This window comes from Lepus europaeus, chromosome 1 (genome assembly GCF_033115175.1).
Source record: "Lepus europaeus isolate LE1 chromosome 1, mLepTim1.pri, whole genome shotgun sequence".
Taxonomy (NCBI): domain Eukaryota; kingdom Metazoa; phylum Chordata; class Mammalia; order Lagomorpha; family Leporidae; genus Lepus; species Lepus europaeus.
The window spans coordinates 121,724,679-121,738,841 of NC_084827.1; the positions used below are offsets into that span (position 1 = coordinate 121,724,679).

Sequence of the window (14,163 nt, forward strand, 5' to 3'; positions counted from 1 at the left end):
TAGATAACAGAGTATTTACATGTATTACAGAGATGAGTTTTCCACATGGAGAGACTTCTTCCCCAGGGATCTTCAATGGGATGTGTTCAAATAGAGTAGACACATTTGGGAGTTGATTAGATCCATTTAATTTGGAAACTGTGAAGCCACTGTAATCAATTCTATTACTGAGGCACTAAAAAATTGGACTTTAAGTTAGAGTGAGTGTTGCACAGGTCTCAGCCATTCCTGATTTGTTGGTAGCTACACACCTGTACTCACCTTCATCACTTTTTACTAAACTTGTGATAAATAGGTTGTGGAACCCGGTGCCACTTTCCTCTGCACTGAATCTCCTTCCCTGGACCAACTTTCCATCTTTGTACCAGTAGACCGTGGGTCTGGGAGAACCACGAACTAAGCACTGGAAATATGCTGCTGTGCCCAAGGGTGCGTAACAGTCAGAAATACCCTTGATAAACCTGGGAGGCCCTTCCATCACCTGGAACTCAAAAAAGCAGTCTGAGTATTTGCTCTTTAAGACTAATTCTGCCCTCAAACTGCTTAAAGTCACTATGCTTTTCTTTGTTATCATAGCGAGTATTTCAGAATCGCCCATGGTGAGGAAGCCCCGACAGATGGCCTCACCTGCACAATTCACAGCCCTGCACCTGTAGGTTGCGCTATCAGAAAGACAGACATTTCGGATTTTAAGAGTGTGACACCCCTTCTCTTCACTAATCACATATTTCTCATTATCTGGCTCAATATACATGTATTCTTTATACCACTGAACTTCAGGAGTAGGGTTTCCTATAACTGAGCATTTGAACACAGCATCTGAGTTTTCTGGAATTTTAAAATCACAAATAGGCATTATAAAGCGAGGAGGCATTTCAAATACTTCTAAATCAATTTTTAAATCTTTGTTTTCTTCTTCCCTTGCAGCCATGTTTGGATTTACTAAATTCAGCGGGAGAACATCCAGACTCACGATCATGCTTTTATGATCAGGAGTAAATTCGGGAACTGTGACTATTTTTACTTGCTTCTCAAATTCCTTAACATCTTTTTCACTTAATTCCACCTCCAGGACAATTTCTTGAGGAGAGGGTGTTCTCGATGATGTGGCGTTTTCTAAATCAAACTCCATGACATGCTGGTGTGTTACTGGAGGTGGGAGCGCCACCGCTCTTTCTTCCTGGGGCATTATGTCCACCTTCGCGAAGCTCTTTGCTTCCCCTATGATGTTCACAGCATGGCACATATACTCTCCCCCTTCTCCTTTTTGAATGTTGGAAATTTCCAAAGAACACACATTGCCCACCCTGTCCATCCTGACTCTGTCATCCGGCTCTAGCAAAGATTTATTTCTATACCATTTCACACCAGGAACTGGGAGACCTTCAACTTCAACAATGAAGCCTAATGTTGTGTTTTCATAGATCTTCCTTCTTGTCAGAGGTTCAATAAAAGATGGAGGCATTTCATTGTCTTTTGGCTCAATGGCTTCATTGGGTGTTCCAAATGAATCGGAGCGGCATATATCGTAAGGTGATGTTCGCTCTTCTGTGGGTGTGTGGAAATGCTCAATTGGTGTACTGTCTTCTCGTTCTATTTTGGACGGATACATTTCAAATTTTCCAGTGGGATTTGGTCTTCCAGTGGCAATAAAATCTCCCTCTAGAGTCTCCCCTGGGGGTGTGGAGTATCTCTCTAGAGCCTCCCCTGGGGGTGTGGAGAATCTCTCTAGAGTCTCCCCTGGAGGTGTGGAGTATCTCTCTAGAGCCTCCCCTGGGGGCGTGGAGAATCTCTCCAGTGTCTCCCCTGGCGGTGTGGAGTATCTTTCTCCTATCTCGCCTTCAGAAGGCGTTGAGTATCTTTCAGTAACTTCCTCTGAAGGAGTGCAGTATCTCTCTACAGTCTCACCTCCTGAATTTGTTGAGGATTGTTTAGTTGTGTCTGAAGGATTAAAATATAAATCAGGGGACATTGGAGACTCAAAATGTTCAACAGATGATGGTGGGGTATAAAACTGATCTAATTCAGAGATTTCTTCACTGCTGGTACTCCCCACATCTATTGAAATATCAGATTCAGGAGAATAGGGGCGACCAAGTGGCTCCTGTCTTTGGCTGTAATACTCATAGACAGTGTTGAAAGTCACTTCTTCAACCTCCATTGAAGTGACCGAGTCCCTCTGAGCAAGCTGGGGCTTGGGTTTGGTGTCCCTCGTTTCAGGAGCCTGGTGCTTTCCAGCAGCAAGGAGGTATTGTGTTAGAGAGGCCTCAGATTCCACCCCATCAGCTGGACGTGCCTCATCCAGTATAGGAAGATTTTCAGAAAAACAAGTTTCTATGTTTTCACTTACAGTGGAAAAAGAGGTTTCATCCTGAACTTGAGCTTCATAACATCTTTCTTCTTCAGGGCTATCCATTTTTCCACTTATTTGTTCCCCAGTCATTAAGAATGGCAAACACTGACTCAGGGAGAGTTGCCTGTTCAGTGGGTCTGCCTCCTGCACCCTGCCTCTGTGGTCTTCCAACGTTCCCTGTGGGCCTGCCTGGACCCCACTCTCCTGCCTTGGAAATGATTCCGACTCTGGTCCTAACACCCATTCTTGTTCCCTTTCACAAGCCTCTAAAAGCTGTTCTTTGCTGGCTGCTTTTTTCAAGTGTGAGATGAAACTTCCATCTCCATTTTCTAGAACACTGTTTTTTTCAGAAACTTCAGTTTCCTTTAGATCATCAGATGAGGTTTGAAGGAAGGCACATGGTTCGCTATGAATTTCTTCAGAAAAGGATCTAAGAGAAAGATCTGTTTTAGACATTTCTACATTTTGTTCCTGTACATGTTGGGCTTCTTTTTCTAAATAAAAGGTATTTTCATCAATACTACTTTCCTGCACCTGGATTCTGTCTGAATACTCCTGACTAGAAGAAAGTTCTTGACTGGTTAATACGCTGTTTTGCACTACTTTAGCAACACCATAGGAATCAGATGCTAATGGTTCAGGGCCCAGAATTTCTTCTTTGTAATGTATTTCCTGCTGTTGCTTAGTTTCTTGTCCTTGGAGCTTCTTAGTTGGATCTTCTAAATGAGAATACATTTGTTTTAGATCAAATACAAGACACTCAGTATCAGTTGGCTCTGAAGCAGCATGCTGGATTCTAAAATAAGCTTCTGGTTGGCCACTATCCAACTTTTGGAATTTTACATCTGCACTTTCTCTTTGAGAGTGAAACTGCTTTAGGTCGAACGAAAGCGGTGCTTCTTGTTCAGCTTTCTCAGTGACTGCACGTTGATGTGTTGGACCCCTTTCTTTCTGTTCTTCACTCTCTTGTACTTCTAAGTCCTCTGGAATTGGAGCGGAAAGTAGCTTTAAATTCATTTCAATGTTAGAAGAGTCTGGTTCAGGGTTTGCAGACATTTCTTCTGCGTGGTACATATTTGTGTTTAGATTTCTTGATCTTGAATCTCTTTGCGTTAATGAAAAGTCTATGTCATCATTTTTTCTTTGAGGAGGATTAGCAAATGATTTCCTAGTAGGTCTCTTTTCTAGAAATCCTTTTTCTGTACACTGCAATTTTTCAAATGCAATAATTCGATGCTTCACCTTTTTGCCCAGGTAACGTCTCTCTTCACCAAGGGGTGCTTCATATACAGTGATAGGCAAGTCTTTTGTCTTGTAACTGTCAGAAGGTCTCTCAGACTGGACATTTGGTAAATAGTCACTTTGTGCATATTCTTGCACATTTTCCCATTCTGTTTCACCAAGTTTTCTAAAATCCTTTCTTACCTCTCTCCTAATATTAACATCACGGAAATCATCAACAAATGGGTAGATAGCACCCTCTGTGTGGTGCAGTGCTTTCTCACTTACATGTTCTTCCCTCCCTTCATCCTGACATCGTATGAATTCAGCCCTCAGAGGCTGGTTCACTATTATAGATCTAGAAGCACCCTGCATAAACCTGGGTAGTCTTTCTCGAGAAAGTGTGCAGCGCACCTGTTCTTTCTTGGGTATCTGTTTAGTTGTCTCAAAGCTTTGAAAGCACTCCTTTATAGAATATTCTTTTATATTCAACTGGGGAACAAAAGGATCAACTGGATAATTGTAAAAGTGCGCCCTTTCATATGCTGCCCAAGTTTGTGCTTGCTGATCTCTGGAATAACGTACATCAGTTCCACCAATGTTTTCAAATTGACTGTATTCCCTGTAAGCGACAGGTTCCACTGATAAATCCAAAACACTCTCAGCAATTCCTGAATTATTTTCAGCAACACATTTATATTTTCCAGAATCTTCAGAATTAACATCAGTAATAAATAATCTGTGGCTCCCATTAACTTCTTCAAACTGAAACTTCTGGTTTGGCTTTAAAAGGACTCCATTTTGAAACCACATTACAACTGGCTGAGGCTCACCAGATATTGAACATTCAAGTACTAGAGAGTCCCCTTCTCTACACCTGGCATGCTTTGGCATTTCTTCTAACATTCTTGGTGGCTCATTAGTAATATCAGATGAAAATATGAATTTGTGTTTTGGTGACTGTACAGCTTGGCCTGGAGCCATTGCTTCAGGTGCCCTGTCCTCAGCTTGAAATATTTCTCTCACCTCTTTATCCTGCTCTGGGGTAGGAGTAGCTGCTGTTACCTGAATTTCTACAGGAAAGGAAAGCAACTCTGCATCTGCAGAGGGAGGGACTGGAGGGTTTGATTGTAACAGAGAGACATTTTCTTGGCCTTCCTGACCCAAAGGTGGGTGGATATCCTTTGCTTGGTCAAACACCAACGCCAGCTCCTCCTCTTCATCAGTGTAGTCATGGAGCACAGGGACCTCATGGGCTTCAACGTGATGTCTTTGCTTTGCCTTCACGATGAGGACAGCGGCTGTTTTCACTGTTCCGTACTGGTTAAACAGCACACAGGTAACGGAACCTCTGTTCTGAAGATGAACAGAGGGGAAAGCTAACGTGGAGTAGTTTTCCAGAGTTTGAGTGACAAAGCCTTGATTGCGTGGGACTGGTATATCATTGTTATACCACGTCACAATGGGTTGAGGGTATCCTTGAAAATGACAGACAAATTGACAGCTGTCACCTTCATACACTTCCTGAGACTCAATTTCTTGGAGAAATGAAGGCGGGCAACGTTGTGGATGCCTTTGGAAATAGCTTTCAAAGACTCTTGTGGTTTTCTCCTCATATTTAGTTTTGAATTCATCAGCTTTTGTGGGAGCAGAGTACTGTGACTCTCTCAAATCATCCTTTGTGGTTCTTTCGCTTTCTCCATCTTCCTTTGCTTGGATATCTACATGAGTACCAAAAGATTCACTCACATATGGTATGCTAACTTGGGACACCTTTTCAGGAGTCTCATATATTTCTTCATTCTGACATGTATTAGGGATATATTCAGATGACTCTCCAATGGCAGTACTGGTCACAGTTTCTCCAAACTCTCCTGATTGGGTATTTTCGCTCACAAGAATCTCATCATATAATTGGTCTTCTGGTAGACTCTCTCTGAGAAGTGTTTCTTGGCTCACTCTTACTTCAGTCTGGAGAATTGCTTCATCAACAGTAGTTAGAAAGCTTGTGGGAGGCTCTCCAGGTTCCACGGTTTGATCCATTTGAGTAGGAAGAGCATGTGGCTTTTGGATAATATCTTCAGTTGAATAATCTTCCTTATCCCTACTTTCAGCTAGATCAGACACAAACGAACTCTCCACTTCCTCTCTAGTGAGCAGGGTTTCCTGCTCATTAGCTTCACTTCCCAAAGTTCTTGAGCTTATCTCAGATGGCATTTCTAAAAGGGATAATTTCTTTTTCTCCATTAACATTTTCCTAGCCTCCCGTAAACGCTGCAACTTCATTTTGGTCTCCTCATCCAGGAAACTTTCACCTACGTTAAGCCATCCTCCTAATTCAGATTGATTTTCTAAATATTCTTCATCATACATGAAATCTGTCTTCTTGCCAGGGCTCGCTGACTTAAAGTGTATCGTTCTCATCATTCCCACTTGTTCCACATCTTGTTTTTTGTTAAAGGGAGATCCAGTAAACCTCAGGTCAACCTTTAGCCTATCTTCTCGCCTAGCCACTAGCGCCTCCATGTTTTCATGTGTCTGTTCTGCCCTTTTCAGAAACTCTAAATACTTCTCATCCTGCCCTTTCTGGATAACAAGCAATGATGCAGTTGACTCGGCAGACCCTTCACTATTAACTGCTAACAATCTGTAACTCCCAGAATCTCTATCTTGGACCCTTTTAACCTCCAAGCTAGAAGAGTGATGATGTAAATCACTCTCAGTTTTTATTACCCGACGAAGACCTGTTGGGATAGGCCGATTATTATGAAACCAAGTTATTTCTGGAACTGGACAGGCAATTAAGCTACACATAAAAACAACAGGTTCACCCTCTACAACATATTTAAACGTAAGTTTTTGGGTAAAAGAAGGCTTGAAATATTCTGGCCAGGAGCTTGTAGATGATATTCTATGTGCATATCGTTTAGCAGTCATGGAGCTGTGGTCCAAGTCTTCAGAATCTGAAAAGGCATCACGTGTATCCCTTTCTGAGGGTTCAGATTCCCCCTCAGAGAATAATTCTGAAAAAAAAATAAATTATAAGGTATTTTACTATTTTCCATTGTATTGGAAAAAGTTGAAAATAAATGAAATTGCAAAATAGGAAATGAAATAAAGTGCATGCTACAGATCTCACAAATCCATAAAAAAATTCACTCACCATATTTGTTCGAATAAACGCAACACCATGCTCTGTTTAAAAGATTCTGACAATCGTTCGTTGTCTGGTCTTTTCTTCAAACTGTTGAAATTTCTTCTTGAACAAGCAAAAATGAATTTCAAAAATAACATGTTCCTGTGCATATTTGTTTTGAGAGCAGGACAACTTTGTTCTTTTGATGGCTAAGAGAAAAATCTTACCTGACTTGCAGAGAGTGGAATAAACGCCCTTTCTGATCCTTTTGATTATAAATTATTATTTTTGAGAATTAACTATTTGAACATATATGCAAGTACTATAGCTATAAATTATTAGCTAAAATAAAATGAGAAGGCGTTTATTCGAACTAATACAGCCACAAAGTCACAATGTTATGCAAAGAAAAGCAGGCAAAAAGGATCCCATAGGCAGCTATCTGCAAGCCAGTGTAAGAGACATCCATGTTAAAATGATCTGTGTGCATGAAGTGTAAACCGGAATTGGAATGTAATGTCTTCACACATCCTAAACACAGTAGCATTTCCATCATAATTCATTCATGACATTGCATTCTGGGAATGACAGCTAGGATACTGTCGCCGAATTTAATTCACTGTGATTTTGAAAACAAACTACTTCATGATTTCATGCATTAAGATGACAACTTTTTATAATACACACTTTTAGAAATGGCTGCAAACATGAAGTTGAATGTGGCTGATACATTTTAAATACAAGATCTCAAATTACCATACAACAAATTACTGTGAAATGCATGTAACCATCAGCATACTAAACCAGGCATGCAACATAGTAATATATACTCTAAGAGATATATTTGTACATCTATATAATTTTTCTCAATAATTCAAAGAAAAAGAAGGCTGCTCAAGGATTCTACTAATCCTTCAGAATTTGTACTTAAATCTCACATTCATTATCACAATACCTTTCATCTCCAGTTCCATCCCCTCATGCAAAAACGGTTCATGGGCTAAAATGCAAACACATATAAAGAGATTTTAGTATTTAATTGTATACATTTTGGAGACAAACTCATGATCTATATAATTAAAACTTTCTTCTTACACTAAGAAAAAACTGCATCTCCCAAATTCACCAAAAAGTCCATGCCACACAAGTCAATGAGCGGATGAAGTACTTGACAAGGTTCACGGGGAGATTTAAAACATTTTTATTTTAGGTTTTCTATGGAATTTCCTACTTTTAGTCCCATAATTCCCCCATGCCTTTACATGCACTCAGAAATGCAATCCACAAACTAAAGGAATATTCTTTCGTTAAAAAACATCCTGTTGACTAAGTACTTGCTAAGACATGAAATCACATTTGGAAGGGGCATGCACTTTTTCACTTGTTACTTTGAGATAAGGGCTATTCTCTCCGTAAAATTCAGCTTTCTGGTTTGTAAAATCTTTTATTTGAACCACTTTTCAAACTTCACACAAAGTCCAACTATGTATTAAGGAGCAGTACAAAGACTTTTTCGACTCAATATTGCTTTTATTATAAAAGGAACAGGAACAGCTTTAGACGCAATAATCTCTGGGAAGCTTCTTGGGACAAGTTAGTGCCCTGGCACCACTCTTGTTCTGCAGTCCATGAGGCTTTGTGTCTGCAGACTTGATTGCCTTGCTTCACTTCCTTGTGGTCTTTGGCATGGAGTTAATGACAAATTTGATATTTTCTTTGACCATTCTCTTTTGATTTCATGTGTCGTTTTAATTTGTGACTTATTGTTTTAATACTTTAGTGTCTGAACCAAGGGTAATTTTTTAACTGTTCTATTTTGTGATTCTTTTGTTAGGTAAGACTAAATCTAGGAAAAGGTATAAATTAGCTGTGTTTATAAGAAGAAAACACATACTGAATGTAGAAAAGATGGAATGTCATTAGGATACAAAGAAAAAGTTTAGTCCCAAAACTAATATATCTGACATTCAAGTGCCAAACCATGGCATCTTTTTTTTTTTTGGCAAGTTAATTGAAAGGCCTGAATTTCCTCCCATGCACAATAAAGCTAACCTTAAACTACATTGCTGCAGAAACTGTCACGGCTGTCACCTACAGGCCTCACAGACAACATCTCCAGATAAATGGTCATCTTGTGTGATTGCTCTGCTATCTAGCAGCTGCAGTGAAATTGAGAGCTAACTCCCAGCATGGTAGAGTTTTCCATCTCATTCATACAACTGACCTCCATTCATAAGACATTCCCTTTGTTAGTTATAGAAAAAGAACCAGAGATAGCTACAGAACATAATTTTAGATTACAAAAGAAAAAGGTCTCTTCGGTGAGTGGGTGTTGTAGATGCATTAAATGAATCACAGAGCTCGATTCCTTCTGCTGGGCAGGAACAAAGACTATTGCATCAAAACATAACTGCAGAGATGGCTGATCACATAGATAGCAAGGAGCTATCCCTTGCTTATCTCTGACACCTCAACAATAATATGGCCAGGGTCAGGGAGAAACTTGAGGCCACAGCTTTCCACAGACTCCTGGAGAGGCCCGAATTTCTTTCACTATGAGACTCAATGAAAACTCATTTGCCTACAGACACACAATGCCAGCCTCTAGTACCTGAAGAATACTTTTCTTGTTCCATGAGCATGTAAGAAAAAAGCCCATGGATGGGAGGAAGAAGTCATCGCTTTCCCAGGTATTCCAGAGTTGCTCCATTGCAGACAGAATGGAGAACTAAGCATAATCACAGCAAAAATAATGATCTTCCTACAACAAAATTTTATAATTCCAGGAGGGACTGAGGTTGGAAAAGGAGCATCATTTATTAAGAAATACCTAGAGGCTACTAATTTTGGTCCAGACAGAGCCTTATTATTTTCAGTGCCCAATTTACTATTTTCATGGCTTCCTTAAAACTGCTAGGGCCGAAAATAAAGGGTAGGTAAGAATTGAGTCCCTTACTGTTGAAACAATAAAATTTAAATTTAGCACAGTGTCAGGTACAGTAACAAGTACTAAGTACTTGGTGACAAAACATTTTAACCTTTGGTACACGATCTAGAAGGCACATTTGGTAAATATTAGGAAAAAAAAAAGTAGCACAAATGAAATAAACCTTAACTCTCTGAACCAAGATTCAAAAGATAAATTTTCTGGGTCTAGACCAGAACCTTAGATTTTCATGATGAGTTTGACCAATGACTTGACTGGCTATCATTAATCATTTATGAACAGAGTGCTAACTGGAGATATTCTGATTAATATATCCATTGTTTTAATTTGTATGGCAGAGAAGCTGCACGAAGCAAAGAAGGTGAAATGAAGCAAGTCATAGCCAAAAATCAACCACCTTCTATGCTTAGCACGGCTGACATTGTCTTCTCTCTATGGTCACTGTGGATGGTGCACCTGGCTAGTCCTCGGTCTACCAGCTGAATATGACCTATGAAACTGAATATTTTGAGATGGCTTCAATCTCTGATTCCTCTATCTTTACACCTTCGTGAGTCCAGGTTACATCAGCGGAGGGTTCATCTTCTAAAACGCAGAGGAACTGAGCAGTGTTGCTGCACCATATGGTGAGCTCCTGGAGAGGCAGGAGAATCTTCGGTGCATCACACACTGATTCTTCGGCACGTTTCTCAGAAACCTAAGTGTTTCCTGCAATTTCTGAAAGGGTCACAGTGTGGCACAACTCCTATCTCGAATAGTTATGTGGGTAGAACTTTGAGACACTCTTAAAACCTGCACTTTATATTCATATGATGATCCTTGAAATGACTTAATTTCCTTTAGAGATATTCTGCTCTCCTCCTTAGTGAATGAGGAATCTGCCACTGCCTGGGGCTTGGTGGGCTCTCTTTTATCTTTCCCAGAACCTTGCCTATCTAGAGTTTGCACTGTATAATCAAGTGACAAAAAGAAGAAAAGATGCTTAAGATGTAAGCTTTGTCACTTGGCTAGGTTAGTAACCTAAAATGGCATGGTAGATGAAGATGAAAGACATCATCGTCACGTGGAAGCAGCATGCCAGGTGCAGCATGCTCTAGGATGTCAGGAAGTTCATTCCCAGTGACCCAGAGATGAGTGATTGATGGAGCCTCTTGCAGATGCCATGCTGTCTCTGGTTCCTTCCTTCTGGTGCCATTGCAGCCATCTAGAGTGATATAATCTCAATCTCACCCCCACCTCATCTTTTAGTTGAATATATTTGGGATGCCACTTGCCCTCCGTCCATCACATACTTTATAAACAATATACAGAAAGTAGGTCATTTAGCAATGTAATGTTGCATAGAAAAGTAAAACAAAATAGAAACAAAACCTAAGCAAAGTTGGTCCCTAACAAATCAATATAACACACGGAACACATACTTCAGTTAGATTTAAAGTACAGGGGTTAACTTGCAATTGAGGGCTTGGGGGTACTTTATGGGTGTTACTCTATTAGTGAATTATTAGCAGACCACAGTTCGCATGAAACAAACAGCAGAGACTTTCATTAGTCAACTGGGGCAAGGCCATATGCAGCAAATCAGACCTTGAAGCAAGAAGGGCTTTACCTTTCGGAGTCACTGTGAGTGTAGCTGCACAAGTGGCTTCCCCAGCATTATTGGCTGCTTTGCAACAGTATTGCCCAGCATGCTCTGAATAAGCGTCAACTATAAGCATTAAAGCCATGCCTGTGGACTCCTCAAAATGGAAAACTACATCTTTTGTTGGTAGAATTGGTTGCTGGTTATGAAACCATTGGATTTCTGGCTTGGGAATTCCAGAAACCCTTGCATGAAAACTGACTGTCTCCCCGCTGTGCACCCTGAGGCTTGACAGAGGCTGGATGAAGACGGGTTTTTGGCCAAGGGACTCCTTAAATGAAACTGCTGAAGAGACATGCCATTGGGAGTTTGATGGAACTTCTTCAAATTTGCTAAATCCTGAAAAGAAGCACGCCAGTGTTTAATGTCTTACCCTACATTGAAACCAAAACTCATTTGGAGTTGTCTACAGATGTGGCACAAATTTCAGTGATGGGCTTGAATCCAGTTCAATCACAATGCCTTTCTATTGTTTGTCAAGACAAATCTGAAATCACATTCCATTTCCCAGGCGAGCAAGGTGAGACACAAATGGGCTTAGAAACATCATGAAGGCAATAGAGGAGAATGCAATGGTTTGGGTATTCTTTCTTCCCCTGGTTGTAAAACCAGGTTTTCTGTTTTATAATCTACTTTAAATTTATTGTCAAGAAAACATCTAATTCTAGCAAATTTAACTTTAAGATGGAAAATTAGGAAGTTTCCCTAAGTCCTGTGTATACGTGCTTACTTAATGCTAAATAGATTATATTCATTCAGGAAAAAAAAAAAAAAAAAAAACCCTGACTCTCTAAAAATATTGCTACTGAATCAAAATGCCCCTTGCTAATGAGGAAGTGTTTCTGATTACAATTCAAGAGCCTCAACCGACACATACATCAAACAAAAGATAGAGAGTACATCTAGATGTGAATGACCTGAATCATCCTGCACATTCATAATTACATCAACACACTGGAGGATGATAACACTCAGACTTTAAACAACATGATCTTCATCCTAGCAAACAAGATCACAATCTATTTCTCCAGCGTATTTCTCCCCCTTTGGATCTACGCTGATCAGGAGGCACAAAAGCCAGCGAGGACAGCAATACATTACAAACAGTATGGAGAAAAAGCAGGTTGATAACGAGAAGAGGCAAATGAAAAGTGAGAACACTGCCTATAGCATGGAAAGCATTAGTTGCATGAAAAGCTAATGGTAGAACTGACGATGATTTACGTGATATCTTTAGTAATTGTTACTGATAGTGTGAGATTAACTCCATATTTAAGTGTGGTTCTCAAAGTCATTTTACTCTACCTTGCAGTCTCAAGTTGGCTGTGCTTGACACTTGGCCGACAGCATTACTAGCAACAAAAGTGTAAGTTCCTTCGTCTTCTGGGTAGGCCTCAGCAATTTCCAGTTGGTACGTGTCTTCAAACTGAGTCATTCTAAAGAACCGAGATGGCTTGATTTTCTTGTCTTTACTGTACCAAGACACTTTGAGGTCTGTACCACAAAACAACAAGAACAAAAGATATTTAAATCACACAAGCAAGTGGATGTTTTTATTTACCTGCAAACACAATGTTAATTACATTAGTGAGCACATTTCATATTTGTCATAATAATATTATATTTTCTTGGGGATGTTGTATCTGCTATATTATTTCCTTTCATCTAGAAAAATCCAACTTATTCTGTTTTCAGACTGGTTGTAATGTTTAAAATGACAGAATTTTAGCTATATTCTCTACTTGTGGCATTTGTACATCATTTGGTGGCAGCAGGAGTAAAATTTTGAGATATTTAATAATGAGGAAAAGATAGTTCTGAGAAATGGTGGTCATGAAGAGTTTGATCTGAGATTGTGGTGACTCTCCTGTTACATCCTGTGAGACAGTGTGTAACTTAATTGCCACTTCAGGTCTGCAGAAATATCAGTCAAAAAGCGAGCTTATGAGTGCAATATTCTACAAGGTCTAAACCAGATACCTACAAAGGGGAAAGAAAACAATCTCTGCTTTTTCATGACCAAAGAGTGGGTGTCCTAAGTCTTCATCACAGATTTAGCTACAGCCCAATAATTGTGCAGAAGATAATCTTAATCTTGAGGGAGACTCGTGGAATTTAAACATCTTAGGTACCAATCAATCTTTTCCAAAGTAGCTGCTATAATCAATTATAAAATACCTATTTCCATTCAAATATTAGGAAATAAACATCCAAGTCAAGGATAAAATGATGTGCTATTACGTTGTCATAGAGTAAGATAATGTGAACTTTAAATTTTAATTTAACTTTAACTTTAAATTTTAATTTCTAATATCAGAGCCATTTTGTTTTTGGAGAACAGTCATTATACCACTTCCTTATCTTGATATCATCCATGGGAATATTCTAAATGTCCAATCATTAACATTTGTTTGCATTTTAGCACCAATATTAGTCTATGAACTTTACCCTTCTTCCCTTGGAAATGGTTGTTTATAAATTATAGGTTCTCCTGTTAAAGAAACAAATCTTCTCCTTTCCTTAGGCAGCAAGGTACAGAAGAAAATTTGCCATCCTTGTGACCTTAGCTGAGTCACTTAATCTCTCTGGACCAAGAGAGATTATAAAATGGTATGCATACAATTCATGAAATTTTCACTGTATAAAATTGCTGTAAGAATTTAATGCCATAACACATAGGAAAGGGTTTTATAAGCCACTGGCTCGAGTCACTCATTCATGAGCGTCTAATATCACAGAAGGAATCAGCAGGGTCTTCAGACATGCCAGAAGACAGGGCTCCTCTGCACCCTGTTACTGCACTTGGCCCCTAATCTTGTTTATTCCAGCTCCTTACTATGCCTCCATTCTAGCCCCCTTCATCT

The 14,163-nt window shown here is 39.6% G+C and overlaps 1 protein-coding gene across 1 annotated transcript in view; it reads right to left on the reverse strand.

The window, feature by feature from the left end:
* The window catches only part of TTN (titin), a 274,245-nt gene that overhangs the window by 211,230 nt on the left and 48,852 nt on the right, over positions 1 to 14,163 (reverse strand). The window contains exons 44-45 of the mRNA XM_062188546.1: positions 12,605 to 12,793; positions 7,666 to 7,710 (exon numbers count right to left, since the gene is read on the reverse strand). Of these exons, the coding sequence (XP_062044530.1) occupies positions 7,666 to 7,710; positions 12,605 to 12,793 (234 nt within the window). The remainder of the gene's footprint in view (positions 1 to 7,665; positions 7,711 to 12,604; positions 12,794 to 14,163) is intronic.